At 37.4% G+C, this 15,203-nt stretch overlaps 1 protein-coding gene across 1 annotated transcript in view; it reads right to left on the reverse strand.

Annotated features, from left to right (window-relative positions):
* Nucleotides 1-15,203, reverse strand: part of LOC133530982 (sex peptide receptor) — a 521,867-nt gene that overhangs the window by 56,849 nt on the left and 449,815 nt on the right. The window contains exons 5-6 of the mRNA XM_061869049.1: nucleotides 7,714-8,006; nucleotides 6,322-6,559 (exon numbers count right to left, since the gene is read on the reverse strand). Of these exons, the coding sequence (XP_061725033.1) occupies nucleotides 6,322-6,559; nucleotides 7,714-7,967 (492 nt within the window). The 5' untranslated portion in view covers nucleotides 7,968-8,006. The remainder of the gene's footprint in view (nucleotides 1-6,321; nucleotides 6,560-7,713; nucleotides 8,007-15,203) is intronic.

The raw sequence follows: 15,203 nt of genomic DNA on the forward strand, positions 1-15,203 counted from the left end.
ATTCAATATTATAAATACATATCATCGCATGTTTGAGGGAACGAATCGAATACATTTTTATTTATTTAAAAGTACAAAAAATTAAAATTAAAAAACATGAGTGCATCCGCGCGCCCGGGCACGCAGTTCCATCTCGGTCTCACTTACGCTTAGTGAAAGTGACAAGAATACGAACTTATTGGGCCTTAAGGAAAGTGCGTATATTTGTGTCGTTTCCAAGCAAAAAGTGCCACTTTGCCGCTTGCCATTAGGACGCTTTGACAGATTATTCGTATGAAGATATAAGCAAATCTCGTCGGTATGGTAAGCGACAAAGTGGGACCTTTGACTACACTTCGACACATTTGAGCAAATACGGCCATGTGTTGTCAATATGGCGTATCTCAGGGCGTTAATAATTTGAAGTGACACGTTTCCGCTCGTACAGAGCACGTTAATTTGATTTGACTTGCCTTGTGTATTCCGAAGCTTCACGAAAGGCATTGAACCCTTTGATAAACAATGTTTTACCTATTTGGAGCAGGGGTATTTCTCTAAGCGGGTCATACACATTTTTAGCAAATTCGTTCGCGTCTTTTCTGTAGACATCGCAAATTTAAGGGAATCTTAAACTAATTTTTACGCGGTATTTTTATAGGCGGGATACATTTTTTTCAGTACTATCCTCCTAAGGCCCAAGGTCCTACCTATAGTACTTATTCAGTTCGATGAAATTAAAATCATAATCAATTGGAACGGAGTTGCATTTGCTTTGTTTAGTTCAATTTTCAAACAAAACTAAATCCTCCAACTCTATTGCCTGCACTATAGGTTCCAATTTCAGTGGCAAGTTGTGGAATTTACATTTGTATGGCTGGACCTCAGGGATATATAGACTAAAATAAGAAAAACAGGATATCTATGTACCAGAATCGTTAGGTAACTTTGTATTGTCGACAGAAGTGACCTTTTTCTAAAATGTGTTTCACCCATGCATAGTTTTAAGAGCAAACACGTGTATAGTGATCAATGGCTATAAAAACTGCAGACTGTTCAAGCAAAATAACCGATACTAGGTTAAACTGCCATTACGCTGCCAATACGGTAAACGTGCTTATAACGGACAGGAGCCGGTATCTCGACCAATTTGCGTAACAATAACGTACCTAAGTAGTATTGGAACGCTCCCTACGTGTATTTTTAACGAGTATACGAGTGTTGAAAAAAACGGAACCACTAGTAGGTAAATTAAATTGTCTGAGCGTGCATGCCGTGAACGTTGTACGAGTACGCTCGGTATTGCATATATAATACTACAAAGGACGGATGTCATTCGATACCTCCCTGGAAGGGAGGTATGAGTGGCCGCTTCCGCCTTTCGGCTGTGGCGGGTCGCTCCCCACCGATGTGGGGAGGACATGTGTGCTACTGGTGTAGAAGACTACAAATTCGTTATTGCCCCTATGTACTAACACTGAAAAGAGGGGGCGTTAGGGCCACCCACTAGCGTCTCCCGAACGTCGGCGTCTAGCCAACTCTATGGCTGCTGCTCGACGCAACGTTGGCGTAACTGGCAGCGTAGCCAACGTATCGTAGTTATCTTTATCTATCACTCTTCCGCATTAGAACGACAGTGACAGAGAGAGATGACTACGATACGCTTGGAAGAGTAAACGTTTTGCACGCTCGCTACGCGGCCTGCGCAGCGACGCCATTTTTCATAGCGCTGACTGGTCGCTGACGCTCAAAAGACACTGTTGTAGGATCTCTAAAGCCAGGAATTTAGAAGGAAACAAAAGATATGGCAAGCCGCGCGCAACTTGCGACGGGATGGCCATAGGTCGGATTTTTACGTTTTATCCGAAATACTCTTAAAGGTCTTCTGTTTAAAAAAATCTCGTTATTTCACTCGACGTTCTAAATAAAGTATTTGTATTTGTAAATATCTTTCCGATATTCTGTTATTTTGGGAGTCAGGAATTCCGGTATTCATACCCCAGTGTGAACGGACACGTATGTCTTGTTGTATACGTATAAGGAGCAGGAGAAATAACAGCCTTCGTTTAAAAGTAATGACATGGTAAGCAGGTTTTCATCGGGAGAGTGTTTCTAAAATGAACCAGTAAAGGTATTGTGATGGACACTCCTAAGGTTTACTTTGTTGATGAGGAGGGGAACTTTTTATTGGTCCGAATATTTTGAATGCAATGAATCCACAAAACAATACCTAAACCTATCTACCTTTTATACGTACCCGTGCTAGTGATTAATAATATATCTACTTAAGTGTTATCGACATCGATGGCAAGCAATACATATTTGCAAACTTCTTTGATTTATTCTTATTGCAGTAAATAACTGACATCTGACATTGACTCTAGTCATCTTAACAAGCATTAAAATACATATACCAAATTATGTGTTATTTTTTTTCTTTATTCGAATAAATATTTTAAAAGAATCATCTTCCTCGCGTTTCCGCTTTGCATGAATTGGCGTTGGCACTAGGTTTTACGAAAGCGATTGCCATCAGACTTTCCGATCCAGAGGGTAAACTGGGCCTTATTGGGATTAGTCCGGTTTCCTAACGATGTTTTTCTTCACCGAAAAGCAACTGGTAAATATCAAATGATATTTTGTACATAAGTTCCGAAAAATTTATTGGTACGAGCCGGGGTCTGAAATTCTTCAACCTCCGGATTGCAAGTCGCACGCTCTCACAGGCCACCAGCGTTTCGTTTTCAAAGCGATTACAATATTTAAAAATTACACAACGGTATTGTCACAAGACAGTTAAAGTAAAATTATGACATAAGTCATAATTATGATATATGATATAAGTCATAATTATACCGTCATCGACTTATAATGCATGTTACCTTACCTACCTCCCGGTTTGACGGCTGCAATTTGATTTCATGTTTAGAGGACTCCACGATGGCCCAACGCTGGACCAGCGGGATAGCCATGCGATGGTGATGGCTCCTCTACACAATGGCCCAACGCTGGACCAGCGAGATGGCCATACGATGCTTGAGAGCACGCACTATGAAATGGGCCAACGTGTAGATGCGTACGCACCATCGCTGGCGCACTTGATGTGCGGACGAAAAACTGACACCGTGGCTATCCTATCGCCATCCCGCCGCGCCATGAGCCATCTGACACCACTGCCCTCTCTACACGCTGGCCCATATTAGTGCGCCAGTATAATGGCCCATTGTGTAGAGGAGCCATAAAAAGTGCGAGGACTAACTAGTCAAACAATTAGTCGATGTCGATAAAATTATAACGTGAGATCAACAGCAGATACGTACGAGGATGTCGCAGACGTTTCTGCCCCCGAAAACCGGGTTAAGGATATAAAACAATCAACTGTCTTCACAATACACTAATTTCACGGCTTTATAGTCGTCAGATTTGTAGCTGGTCCTCAACGGCTTATCCATTGTCTATTGTTAACTAAAACGGTGCGTGCCACTACCTGCAAAATAAAGTGTACTCACGTGTTTTAGGCAATCCCGCGACATTTTCGGAGAGCTAGGCTATTTTTTTCAAGCACTAGCGTTCACGTTGGCCGCGCTTTCCGTACCTTGAAAAAGAAGACCTAGGCTCTTCGAAACATGTCCCGCGAGTGTTAATAACACGTGACTCTCCGTGAATTTAGCTTAATGTTCACGACACTTTAAATTCGATTGTCTTCACAATGATGGATTTGTTTTCATCCATTACGAATTGTTTAAAATTAAATTGCTTTCAAATCCCTATCGATTCCGAAGTCAGTTTCTACTCCCTTTATTATTCTCTCTAAAAGCAAAGTTTAACTTTCCTCTCAGTCATTATGTATCAGTCCCTTTCACAGATCACTTCTTACAGATGTGTAAATGGCAGAAAGTTACGAAATTTTTTGAAAAATTCTCTGAAATTTTAGAGTATTTTCATGGGTAACATAAAGGAAACTTTAATTATGAGAAGTTTTCGAAATGTCACCATGTGGTCATTTTGAAAAGCTTCTGACGGCACATAAGTGTTTACAAGATTAGGGTGTTTTTTTTTAAATGTCAATCGATGCCATGATTGCTAAAACTGGTCCATGGAATAAAAACTCAGTTATACATAGTACATAATGATGTAGGCTGCAATTCAGTAGTACTACATGTAATACCTCCATAATTTTACAAGTAAACATATTTGTGATCACCTCGTACTCATCATAAAGTTTAATATTGTAACAGTCTGCATTGCTGCATTTTTATATAATTGGGTACTTGACACATGTTGAATATTATAACAATATTTAGTGAAATGGATAGAAAATGAGCCATCCAGGATAAAATAGTGGAATTTAAAAAAATATATTGAGATTATAAAAAATTACAAGTCCAGTCACAAAAAATTTTTTTTTTTCAAAACAGGAAAAGAAAGTACCATTCGATTCCTTACATTTTATTGAAAAATAAATTGTATGGCAACTATACACATAAACGCAATATTTCAGGTTCAAAATGGCAATTTCTTTGATCTTCCATACATTTAGGACAGACATATATAATGTGACGTCACATTATATATGTCTGTGAAACAGGAAAAGAAAGTACCATTCGATTCCTTACATTTTATTGAAAAATAAATTGTATGGCAACTATACACATAAACGCAATATTTCAGGTTCAAAATGGCAATTTCTTTGATCTTCCATACATTTAGGACAGACATATATAATGTGACGTCACATCCCATTATCATTTTGTTAGAGGCGTTTGAATCGTCGAGTGCGAGCGTTAGACTTTAACTCTCATGTCTGACCTTTGTGCTGCTCAAATGCCATGAGTCCTATATAGACATTTGATCTTCAGGAAAATCAAGATCGTTTGACATTATTTACAAAAAACCGGCCAAGAGCATGTCGGACCATGCTCAGTGTAGGGTTCCGTAGTTACTCTTCCGTCACAATAAGCTAAACTGGAGCTTAAAGTATAGTAAATTGTTAACCAAGGGATGAAACGGTACCTTTCACGCGAGTTAAACAAATAGGCAAATTTGCATAGTCAGTACTTAAAGTAAGTCTTTTTACTATGGGAGAAACTTTTTGCGATAACTCAAAAACAGCTAAACTGATCATGTCCGCTATAGTTTTCATTTTATGTCTTTCTTAAGCTCTACTTCCACGATTTTTTTCATATTTTTTGGACCTATGGTTCAAAAGTTAGAGGGGAGGGACACATTTTTTTTCTCTTTCGGAGTGATTATCTCCGAATATATTCACTTTATCAAAAAATGTTTGTTGAAGACCCCCATTCGTTTTGAAAGATCTTTCCAACGATACCCCACACTGTAGGGTTGAAGCAAAAAAAAAAACACCCCCACTTTACGCGTAGGGGAGGTACCCTCAAAAAAAATTTTTTTTTTATATTTTATTGTACGACTTTGTCGGCTTTATTGATTTATATATCCATGCCGAATTTCAGCTTTCTAGCACTAACGACCACGGAGCAAAGCCTCGGACAGACAGACAGACAGACAGACAGACGGACATGGCGAAACTATAAGGGTTCCTAGTTGACTACGGAACCCTAAAAACTGTCAAGTAGCCAGTTTTATGTTCTTCATTAAAACAAGCAATTTGCTATCTGATATTTCTATAATATACGAAACGTATTTTTTTGGTAATACTCCAGAGTTATTTTGGTAACACTAGAGAAGTGAAAATTGACAGTTTAAAAGTTGAATCACCCATTTGCGGTGTCTGCCAGCCTGTGGTCTATTTACTTACGGTAAAGTAAGAATAATTTGCCTTTCGGGAGTTGTTTTTGGAAGGTGTTAGTGATATTGCTGGTGGCATTAGAGTAATGCCGGATTTGAGTTATGAAATAAGTCTCTGGTGACACATTTCAGAGGATAATATTCTTAAGAGATCGTTTATGAATAGGCAATATCTATGTTATAGATGGTACTGTAATGGGTTTCTTTTATCAAGAAAATAGACAATAAAACACGTTTTAATCTGATTGTCACATAACATCCAGTTTGTAGTCATATATAGTAAAATAAAATACATCCTCTAATTAGTCTTCATCGCTGTTTTCCTTATTACGAAATTGTAAAAAATTGTATCGGTTTTGTAATTCTTGATATATAAATGTTATGTGTATAATATATATATATAATGTTATGTTAACTGAAAAAATAAACAGAAAGACTTGCTAGAATAAATATTAATGTATTTATAAGTAATATTATTAAGGATGGATCATTTTCTCTAAACTACGTCCAATTGGACTACTAACTAAACACATTAAAATAGCAAAATTTTCTGACTTTAAATACTGTATCAAAACTTACCTCATTCATATAGTTCCAAGCTTGACACGCCGTCACGGGGCTTAGTGGCTTGTAGTGATTCCCAAACGTGTACATATAAAAGAGCCACGGGGCAGGGAAGAGCATTGTGAACATGTCGCAAAGAGCCATGGCCATGAGCACCACGTTGGTGGGCGTCCGCATGTGTCTGCGGGACAGGACGACAACAATGAGGGTGTTGGCGACGGTGGTGGTGGCTAGCAGGAACGGTGCGATGTACCTGGAAGGAAAAAAATAAATAAACATGTGGGACAAACTTAAACAGATCAACCTAGCCTCAAACTAACCGAAGCCAGGATAGATTAAGGTGTTTTGAAGCTGTTCAGGGGATTTAGGATTTAGCATTGGGATTCGTGAGTTGTAAAAGATTTATACAGTTCACTTTTCAAGTTTTTTTATAGATTTATATGTTATAGCCACAAGGTGTAGAGTTTGTGAAGTTACGGCTTGTAGAGTTCAAAAAGCTTGGCTCTACAAGAGATCTGATAACTTATTGACAGTTTTCGTCTTTGCAACATTTTGCATGAAAATGTTTATGATGGGATTTGACTTCTTTTTGTATGTTGCTTATGACAATCTTCCATCCCCTAATTTAAAGGGTTGGGGGTGATTTACTATAAAAAATTCTGAAAGACGTATCCGGGGGCATCTTTTATACAATATGCTTTTTACTGATTCCCCATACAAAATCCAACGCCATTTTCCTCTCACTTTTCACCATTACGGGGTGATTTTGGTGAGTTCAAAACTATTCTAAATCCTTCCCCATAACAAAAACTATCTACATACTAAATTGAACTTGTGTAGGAGTCCATTACGAGTATTGCTTGGTATAGATACAGTGGAATCCGTTTATTATGACTGCGTTAACCGCTTCCTATGACATAATTACCGCGCGAAGTTTGGTTCTCATATAAAATCCTTTGTAACAAAGTCGGATAACATGACTTCGCTTAAAGTGACACATCTCTTACTACATATGTCCTATTAATCCTATTTTCATGAAATTATGACAGGTTATACATCAGATTAATAATTATTCTGAGGGTTATACAGACACCTTCCCTAATTTTTGTAGCCCTCCCTACGTCCTTCCCTGCGAAGACGTTTGGTTCATGCGTAGCGCGTATAAGTTGCTTTATTTTACTCGTAGTTTTGATTCTCAGTAACAAGTTAGATAATAGATAGGTTACTAAAACTGATCCCTCGCAAGAATTTGCGAATAATTTGGAAAATTTAACAAAAATAAGAAATTATCAACTTTGTTTTACATGTCATTGTATGCGGATTCTACTGTAGGTGCTTTTACGATATTTGTATAGTTCGTCCTTAAGTATTAATTTATTAGAGTAATTAGCATGCTAAAACACTTACCCATACATAGGTTCAGCATAATCAATTGGGAATTCGCAAGTCACATTCAAATACACATGGCTGTAGTTCGACGCGCAAAAATTGTCCGTCGTGAAGTTCGTGTAATCAGGCGCAGTAAAATTATCGTAATAAGTATAGTTGATCTTCGGAGACACATCGATGACGTCATTGACACCGTACGACTCTTCAAACGCCCCGGATTTGAAGTTCTTCGTGCTGTTGAAGAAGTCTGGCCATTCTTTAGAAGACTCCATGTTGGTTGTTAAATTTTCATCGCGTTACGTTATTCTGATCTGAGGACAAGAGAAAAAGCTGCTGAGTTATGTTGTTCTTTTCGGGATAAAAGGTTTTTGGGAGCGTTTACATTATTTTTAAACCTTTTTGGGTTGCGTATAAACAGTATGGAAAAAAGTAATGGACCCTGGAGGGAAAGTGTCTTAAAACCTTAAGTTAACTCATTTTCGATAAAGGAAACATTCTTGCATTGTTAAAAAGAAACGAAACTGCGTTAACAGTTTTTTTTAATTCGCTTGTCTTGCTCGGGAATCGAATCGAAATTAAAATATATTAAATATTCGATTTTATGGATACTTTGTACGACAGACGAGTCTAATGCTTGTTGGATTTTTTTTTACATTAACATTAACAGATTAGTGGAATTTATATATATTTTTCAGCCGGTTCGATTCCCGGGCGAAACAAACGAATTTAAAAAATCTTTGAACGCATTTTTGTTTCTTTTTAAAAATAACAGAATGTTTCCTTTAAGTATTGAAATGAGCAAACTAAAGATTTAAGGCACTTTCCCCCTACGTAATAAATCATTATTTGGATTTCTTGATTATTTTAAAAATTAGGAGCGAAAAACAGATTTCATACAAATTTTTAACGCTCATAATAATTAAAAATTCGAAAAAATCAGACCCCTATGTCTTATCTGTGGTTGATATAAAACAAAATGTATCAAAATAGTTACAATAATGGAATCCAGAGAGGAAAACGAGGACCACGTTTGTATGAAAGGCGGTTTTGCACGGGTCCTCCACTTTCGTCTTAAGTTTATATAAATTGAATTAAGATATATGTGGAGAATTGGTACCAAAATTTGACTTTTACAGTCACAATTTATCTTTTAAAAGGAACATCGTTTATATTCATTAGAGACCTTTTGAAGTCAATTTGAACGGTGAAATGAAACCACACAAAAGGAAGTATGTTTATATTCCTTAATTAAATGCAAGGACAAGGAGTACTCTAATTGAAAATGATGATAAAGGCAAGGGAAATAGAATTTTGATCGCTTACGACTTATTTATTTTATTTTATTTTATTGGAGAAACAACAGAAGCAAGTACAATAACAGTATAAATGATAAGTTATACATTGCAATAGACGTGCACCTACCTTCTAAAAACGCTCTCACTAAGAACTATATATAATATAGGTAAGGTAATGCTACAGTAAACTATGCTAAACTTGACGCACTCTAGCGACTAGATGGCAATGATACAAATTGTACGAAGATACTAAGTTGTCTCAGCTAGTATTTCAAGGATTTGTTTTTTGAAACTTACTCTACTTGTATTGGTTTTTATTATAAGTTGATAGAATAATAAATAAATAATAAATAAATATTATAGGACATTATTACACAAATTGACTAAGTCCCACAGTAAGCTCAATAAGGCTTGTATTGAGGGTACTTAGACAACGATATATATAATATATAAATATTTATAAATACTTAAATACATAGAAAACACCCATGACTCAGGAACAAATATCCATGCTCATCACACGAATAAATGCCCTTACCAGGATTTGAACCCGGGACCATCAGCTTCGTAGGCAGGGTCACTACCCACTAGGCCAAACCGGTCGTCTTGAATGTGTCTTGTGAAATTTTGTTTAATTTAATTAAATAATATAGTACCTAAAAGTGTCGGAAAACCGCGGCTCACGAGCTGTATGTGGCGCTTGGCGCATTAGCGGTAGAATTGCGATTTTTTAAATAATTCTAGAAATAACTTAGAATAAAACTATTTTAGCAAAAATGTGGGATTGATATAATGAAACATCGTCTAACCTGTTTTAGATAGGCAAGCAAAGCAAGTGATAGATAAATATTATAATGAGTTATTGTGTAAATCACCAAAATGTTACATGATTATAAATCAAATTGAATTCGACATATACTTATCTACATTTCTTCACTATATCCAAGATTTATGGAGTGTATCCTTATAAATATCCTATTTTGTCCTATTTTTGTCTTCATAGTTAAAATCAAGACAAATTTTAAAAGTCTAACTAAATATATTTATAAGACTTTCAGCACCCTCAGTTCTCTCGTGAAAAATCAGCCTGGATACTTGGATAGCGTTCAATTGAATTACAGACAAACAGAATTACAGAATGTTTTATTTGTTTTACAATCGTTTCGATCGTTATTTCTAGGAAAAGTTCTAGGTATATGTGTATTTATTTCTTGTGCGAGTTGAAGAGCCGCAATTGTATACCTCCAAAGAGCCACATGCGGCTTGTGAGCTGCGATTTGTGTAGTATCGATATTCTTGTATCTAATTAAAATGAATCCAAACAAGACATGAAATTCTATCGAATTCTTCCTGTTTTCTCGTATTTTTGTCTTCATACCTAGTTAAAATCTAGACGAACTTTAGAAGTCCAACTAAATTTATTTATAAGAAACACAGAACTCTCAGTCCCCTCGTCAACAACCAGCCTGGATAGCGTTCAATTGAATTCCCGGCGAAGTTTAATACTAGCTTTATTGTATTTAATATTTAATCGTTTCAATCGTTTTTGCTAGAAAAAGTTCTAGGAGGTTTAGTTAGTTATTACTTGAGTGAATTGAAGAGCCGCAATTGTGCCTCCAAACAGCCGCATGCGGCTCGTGAGTTGCGGTTTGTCGAGTATGATATTCCTGTACATATTTAATTACATCGAAAACAAAGAAAGCAAGACACAAAATTCCATCAAATTGTTCCTGTTTTCTCCTATTTTTGTCTTCATTTGTTGAAATCTAGTTAAATTTTAGAAGTCCAACTAAATATAAGATACACAAGGCCTTTAGTCCCTTCGCCGTCAACAATCAGCGGGTAGCGTTAAATTGAATTCCAGGCGAAGTTAAATACAACAAGCTTTGTTTGCCCTCTTGGGATAATCAACTTCATTTTACAACTTATGAAATAAGTGGTATTAAACGACCAAGTTTTGCTACCGAGCGTCTTAGGATTTGTTTTATCTCACTGAGCATCGATGTTGCGGTAGCAAAGTATGGAAATGCCACTACCAACATCATATTTTCATAGTAATTTGACGTTTATGTTGGTAATTCCATACTAAATAAATTAAATTAAATAAATTAAATAAATATTATAGGACATTATTACACAAATTGACCAAGTCCCACAGTAAGCTCAATAAGGCTTGTGTTGAGGGTACTTAGACAACGATATATATAATATATAAATATTTATAAATACTTAAATACATATAAAACACCCATGACTCAGGAACAAATATCCATGCTCATCACACAAATAAATGCCCTTACCAGGATTTGAACCCGGGACCATCAGCTTCGTAGGCAGGGTCACTATCCACTACTTTATACTGTGTTTAGTAGTAGTTACAATCACACATAAGGTAATAAATAAGACAAGTGTAAGAGATGCAACACAAATTTCCTGCCAGAAAAAGATAAGTCACTTGTACTGTTTTTTTTTTTAAAACTACGTCGGTGGCAAACAAGCATACGGCCCGCAAGATGGTAAGCAGTCTCCGTTGCCTGTGGACGCTTGCCATTCCAGAGGTGTTACATGCGCGTTGCCGAGCCTAACACTACGCACCCTCGTTGAGCTCTAGCAACCTTACTCACCGGCAGGATCACAACACTACGAGTAGGGACTAGTGTTATTTGGCTGCGGTTTTCTGTAAGGTGGAGGTACTTCCCCAGTTGGGCACTGCTCTAGAATGACATCGGTTGTGCTGTGCCCTCCCACACAAAGCGAGATGGCATTCTCAAGCGTACTGAGCGTATTAGCCGAGAAAAGCCGAAAGGGGGAGTGTCTCCCCACTAGACTAAATACGTAGAATCACTCGCATGAGTCGCAGTTAGCTGGTTTTTTAGGGTTCCGTACCCAAAGGGTAAAACGGGACCCTATTACTAAGACTCCACTGCCCGTCCGTCCGTCCGTCTGTCACCAGGCTCTCTCATGAACCGTGATAGTTAGACAGTTGAAATTTTCACAGATGATGTATTTCTGTTATAACAGCAAATACTAAAAAACAGAATAAAATAAATATTTAAGGAGCCTCCCATACAACAAACGTATTTTTTTGCCGTTTTTATAGATAATGGCACGGAACCCTTCGTGCGCGAGTCCGACTCGCACTTGGCCGATTTTTTATATGGAGTTGTCTGTGAGCTGTATTCTTTTGATGTAAGTCTAATACATTAATTTATTTAGAAATGTATTATTAAAGTAATAAAAATACGGTAAAAGCATATTTCTTGAATATTTTTTTTTAATTCATGTTGAATTGTCATAGGAATCATCATCCGACGCGTGAAGTATAAAATTTGAATATTTGATATCGTTATCGATATCGTGTCGGATAGTGTGAAAAGTCCTTTAAACGACCCATTTGTCGTTGTCGGAAATATTCAAAGTTAAAGCCACCAGTCACCAAATAAATTATTCATATAAGTTATTCACTACACACATCAGAGCTAGTACTACCGACTAAAATCCACAAATTATAATTAAATCTACTTCAAAATTGGATGTTATCATTCAGGATTAAAGTCCAATTTTCAACCGCACCGTGGTATAAGGTAGGATTTTTTGAAAGTTATCGGTTTGGCGTGAACTACACATTAAATCTACAAAATGTAAATAAAGCAACTTCGAAATTCAACCCTATTGTTATGGATGAAAGTCCAATTTCCAACCGCATGTTTATATATTATGATAGGATCTTTTGAAAGTTCCCGCTTTGGCGTTAGGGGTAGTTCCATTGAATAATTTGTCACTGTTAATAGAGGGTTTAGATTTAATCTTGAAGGCTTACGAGTAAGGAAGTTGTCGGTCTTACACGAACATATGTAAGTGGTAGTTACATATGTAGATTATATGCAGCGACCGGTAAATAAGAAGGATTGGCAGGACCGGATTTCCGCCTAGGTCTACAGGGCCCGGGCCTATGGCCCCAGGCAACCCAGCAATAGTTTTGACATGGAGAAGGGGGCCCCTCAACATGCCATGATTCTTAGGATATATTATGCTGTGTCCAACACATGATATGGAGAAACATATAATAATTTTAGGCCGAATGAATGGCAAACATGCTTGGGGTGGGAGGTAAAGATAGTTTATTTTTCAAGTAGGTATATTTCAATGCGCTTATGAACGTCAAATAAAGCTACGCCGGCTCTAACCCTACACTTCTGACCCGAGAAGATTTAAATCCCTCCTAAATTGTAGGAGGGTATCCCAATATGGGACCGGCAAGAAACTCGGAGCACGTATGAGTTGCTCGAACGCTACGAAGAGGTCGGCTGGCTGCAGTCTGCACCATGCAATCAAAATGGCTAATTACCATACAAAATGGAGACAAATTACATGTGGTGGCGGTTGTGGCAATCGTCATCAATCAAAAGAAGATTTTTTTACAGTTTATATCAATAGAAGAATACCCCAAAATTTATTGTCAGTCGGACTCGCATCACTCGCATATATATAATTACGGCTTACATTACGGACCAGGAGCTAATATTCTTGACCGTAAAGGTTGATAGTCTTACTAAATACTTGTCTCTAATTCATATGCATATTCACAGAGAACTATTACTATTTGGTAAGTCATAGGTATTACAGTATTATGAATGTCTGGCTGAACACTGTGCCAACATAATTGCTTATACAGCGTGTATTTTTGATACAACCGCATTATCCAAGGGCAAAGTTTAGTGAAGTTAACCGATCACATTAAAAATACAATACTACGCTCCAAAACTGGAATAACTGATGTAGCTGAAACTGCCGCTAAGCTCAAATGGGACTGGGCAGGGCACGTCTGCCGTATGCCGGATGACCTGTGGGCCAAAACAGCCACCTGTTGGGTCCCACAGGTTGTGAGGCGTCACGGTAGACCTCGTCGGAGATGGCGGGACGAACTTGATGCCATCGACAGAGACTTGTGGGAGACTTCCGAGGATAGGGACACGTGGAAGAATAAGAGGGAGGCCTTTGCCCAGCAGTGGGACAATATGGGCTCATAATAATAATAATACAGTTTAGACCCTAACGAACACGCTTTCATAGGTTTTATAAAAAATGTACGATTTATATTGTTCCTTATAAGATAACTCAACAAGCAATGTATCACTACGAGTATTTTGTTTTCACTTAAAACGGCGCATTTACTGACGGGACAACGTCACCACTGTCACGGATGATCATGATGTACGAAATACATTGCCGCTCGAAAAAAATACAAAAATTAATAACATTGTGGTAGTTAAGCTTATATGTGACATTATCTATGAAATGGGACCTTATTGTCGCTGGCGCTTACGACGCACTGCGTAGCGCGGCGTTGTTTTATAATGTGGGAGCATCGTTGATAATGGTGTTAGCGCCACCGACAATAAGGTCCCTTTTCATAGATAATGTCACATATAAAAAACTTTAATAATCGGGGTAAGTGTAACAATGACCCGCGTATGTAGGCCATACGCGGGTCATTGTTTACACATTGTTTAGTGTTTAGTGCGAGTTCATATAGGCGATCGAATGTGTAAAAAGGCCCCAATGTCTTTAAATTCAGCTTCGCCAGCCACACTTATCTCGCAGCCACACTAAGCCGTACTTACATGTGTAATTGGTAACAAAATGTACAGGGTGTTTTTATATCGTTTAACCATACTTCGCGAGGTGAATATGTATTTATTGTAAGATCGACCCCAGAAATAATTTATCAATGAAAATGTCGGGTACTAAGAAATATTGTCAAGACTGTAAAGACATATAATATTGCTCGTAACTCTGAGTAAAAATTACCTAAATTTTGAGAGGTTTTAAAAAAAGTTGATGGTATGGTGATAGCTCAAAATTGTAATGTCTTGATTAAGTATAGAGGCATAGTTCAGATTTTTCTGTACACATTTTATCCGAAACTGCCCTGCCTTCCACTGAATCTCCCGAATAGCAATATTATAAAGTTGCCCTTCGTTAGGTAAATCTCTCTAATTGATCGCGGCTATCTTAACTTTGTAATTCATTACTAACAGATAGTTGGTCAATCCGTCGATGGAGAAAATACAGTAGGCACATGTTGAATGTTAATATTTTTCCTTTTTAGGGTTCCGTACCCAAAGGGTCAAACGGGACCCTATTACTGAGACTTCGCTGTCCGTCCGTCCGTCCGTTCGTCCGTCTGTCACCAGTCTGTATCTCATGAAC

This window comes from Cydia pomonella, chromosome 24 (genome assembly GCF_033807575.1).
Source record: "Cydia pomonella isolate Wapato2018A chromosome 24, ilCydPomo1, whole genome shotgun sequence".
Lineage (NCBI taxonomy): Eukaryota > Metazoa > Arthropoda > Insecta > Lepidoptera > Tortricidae > Cydia > Cydia pomonella.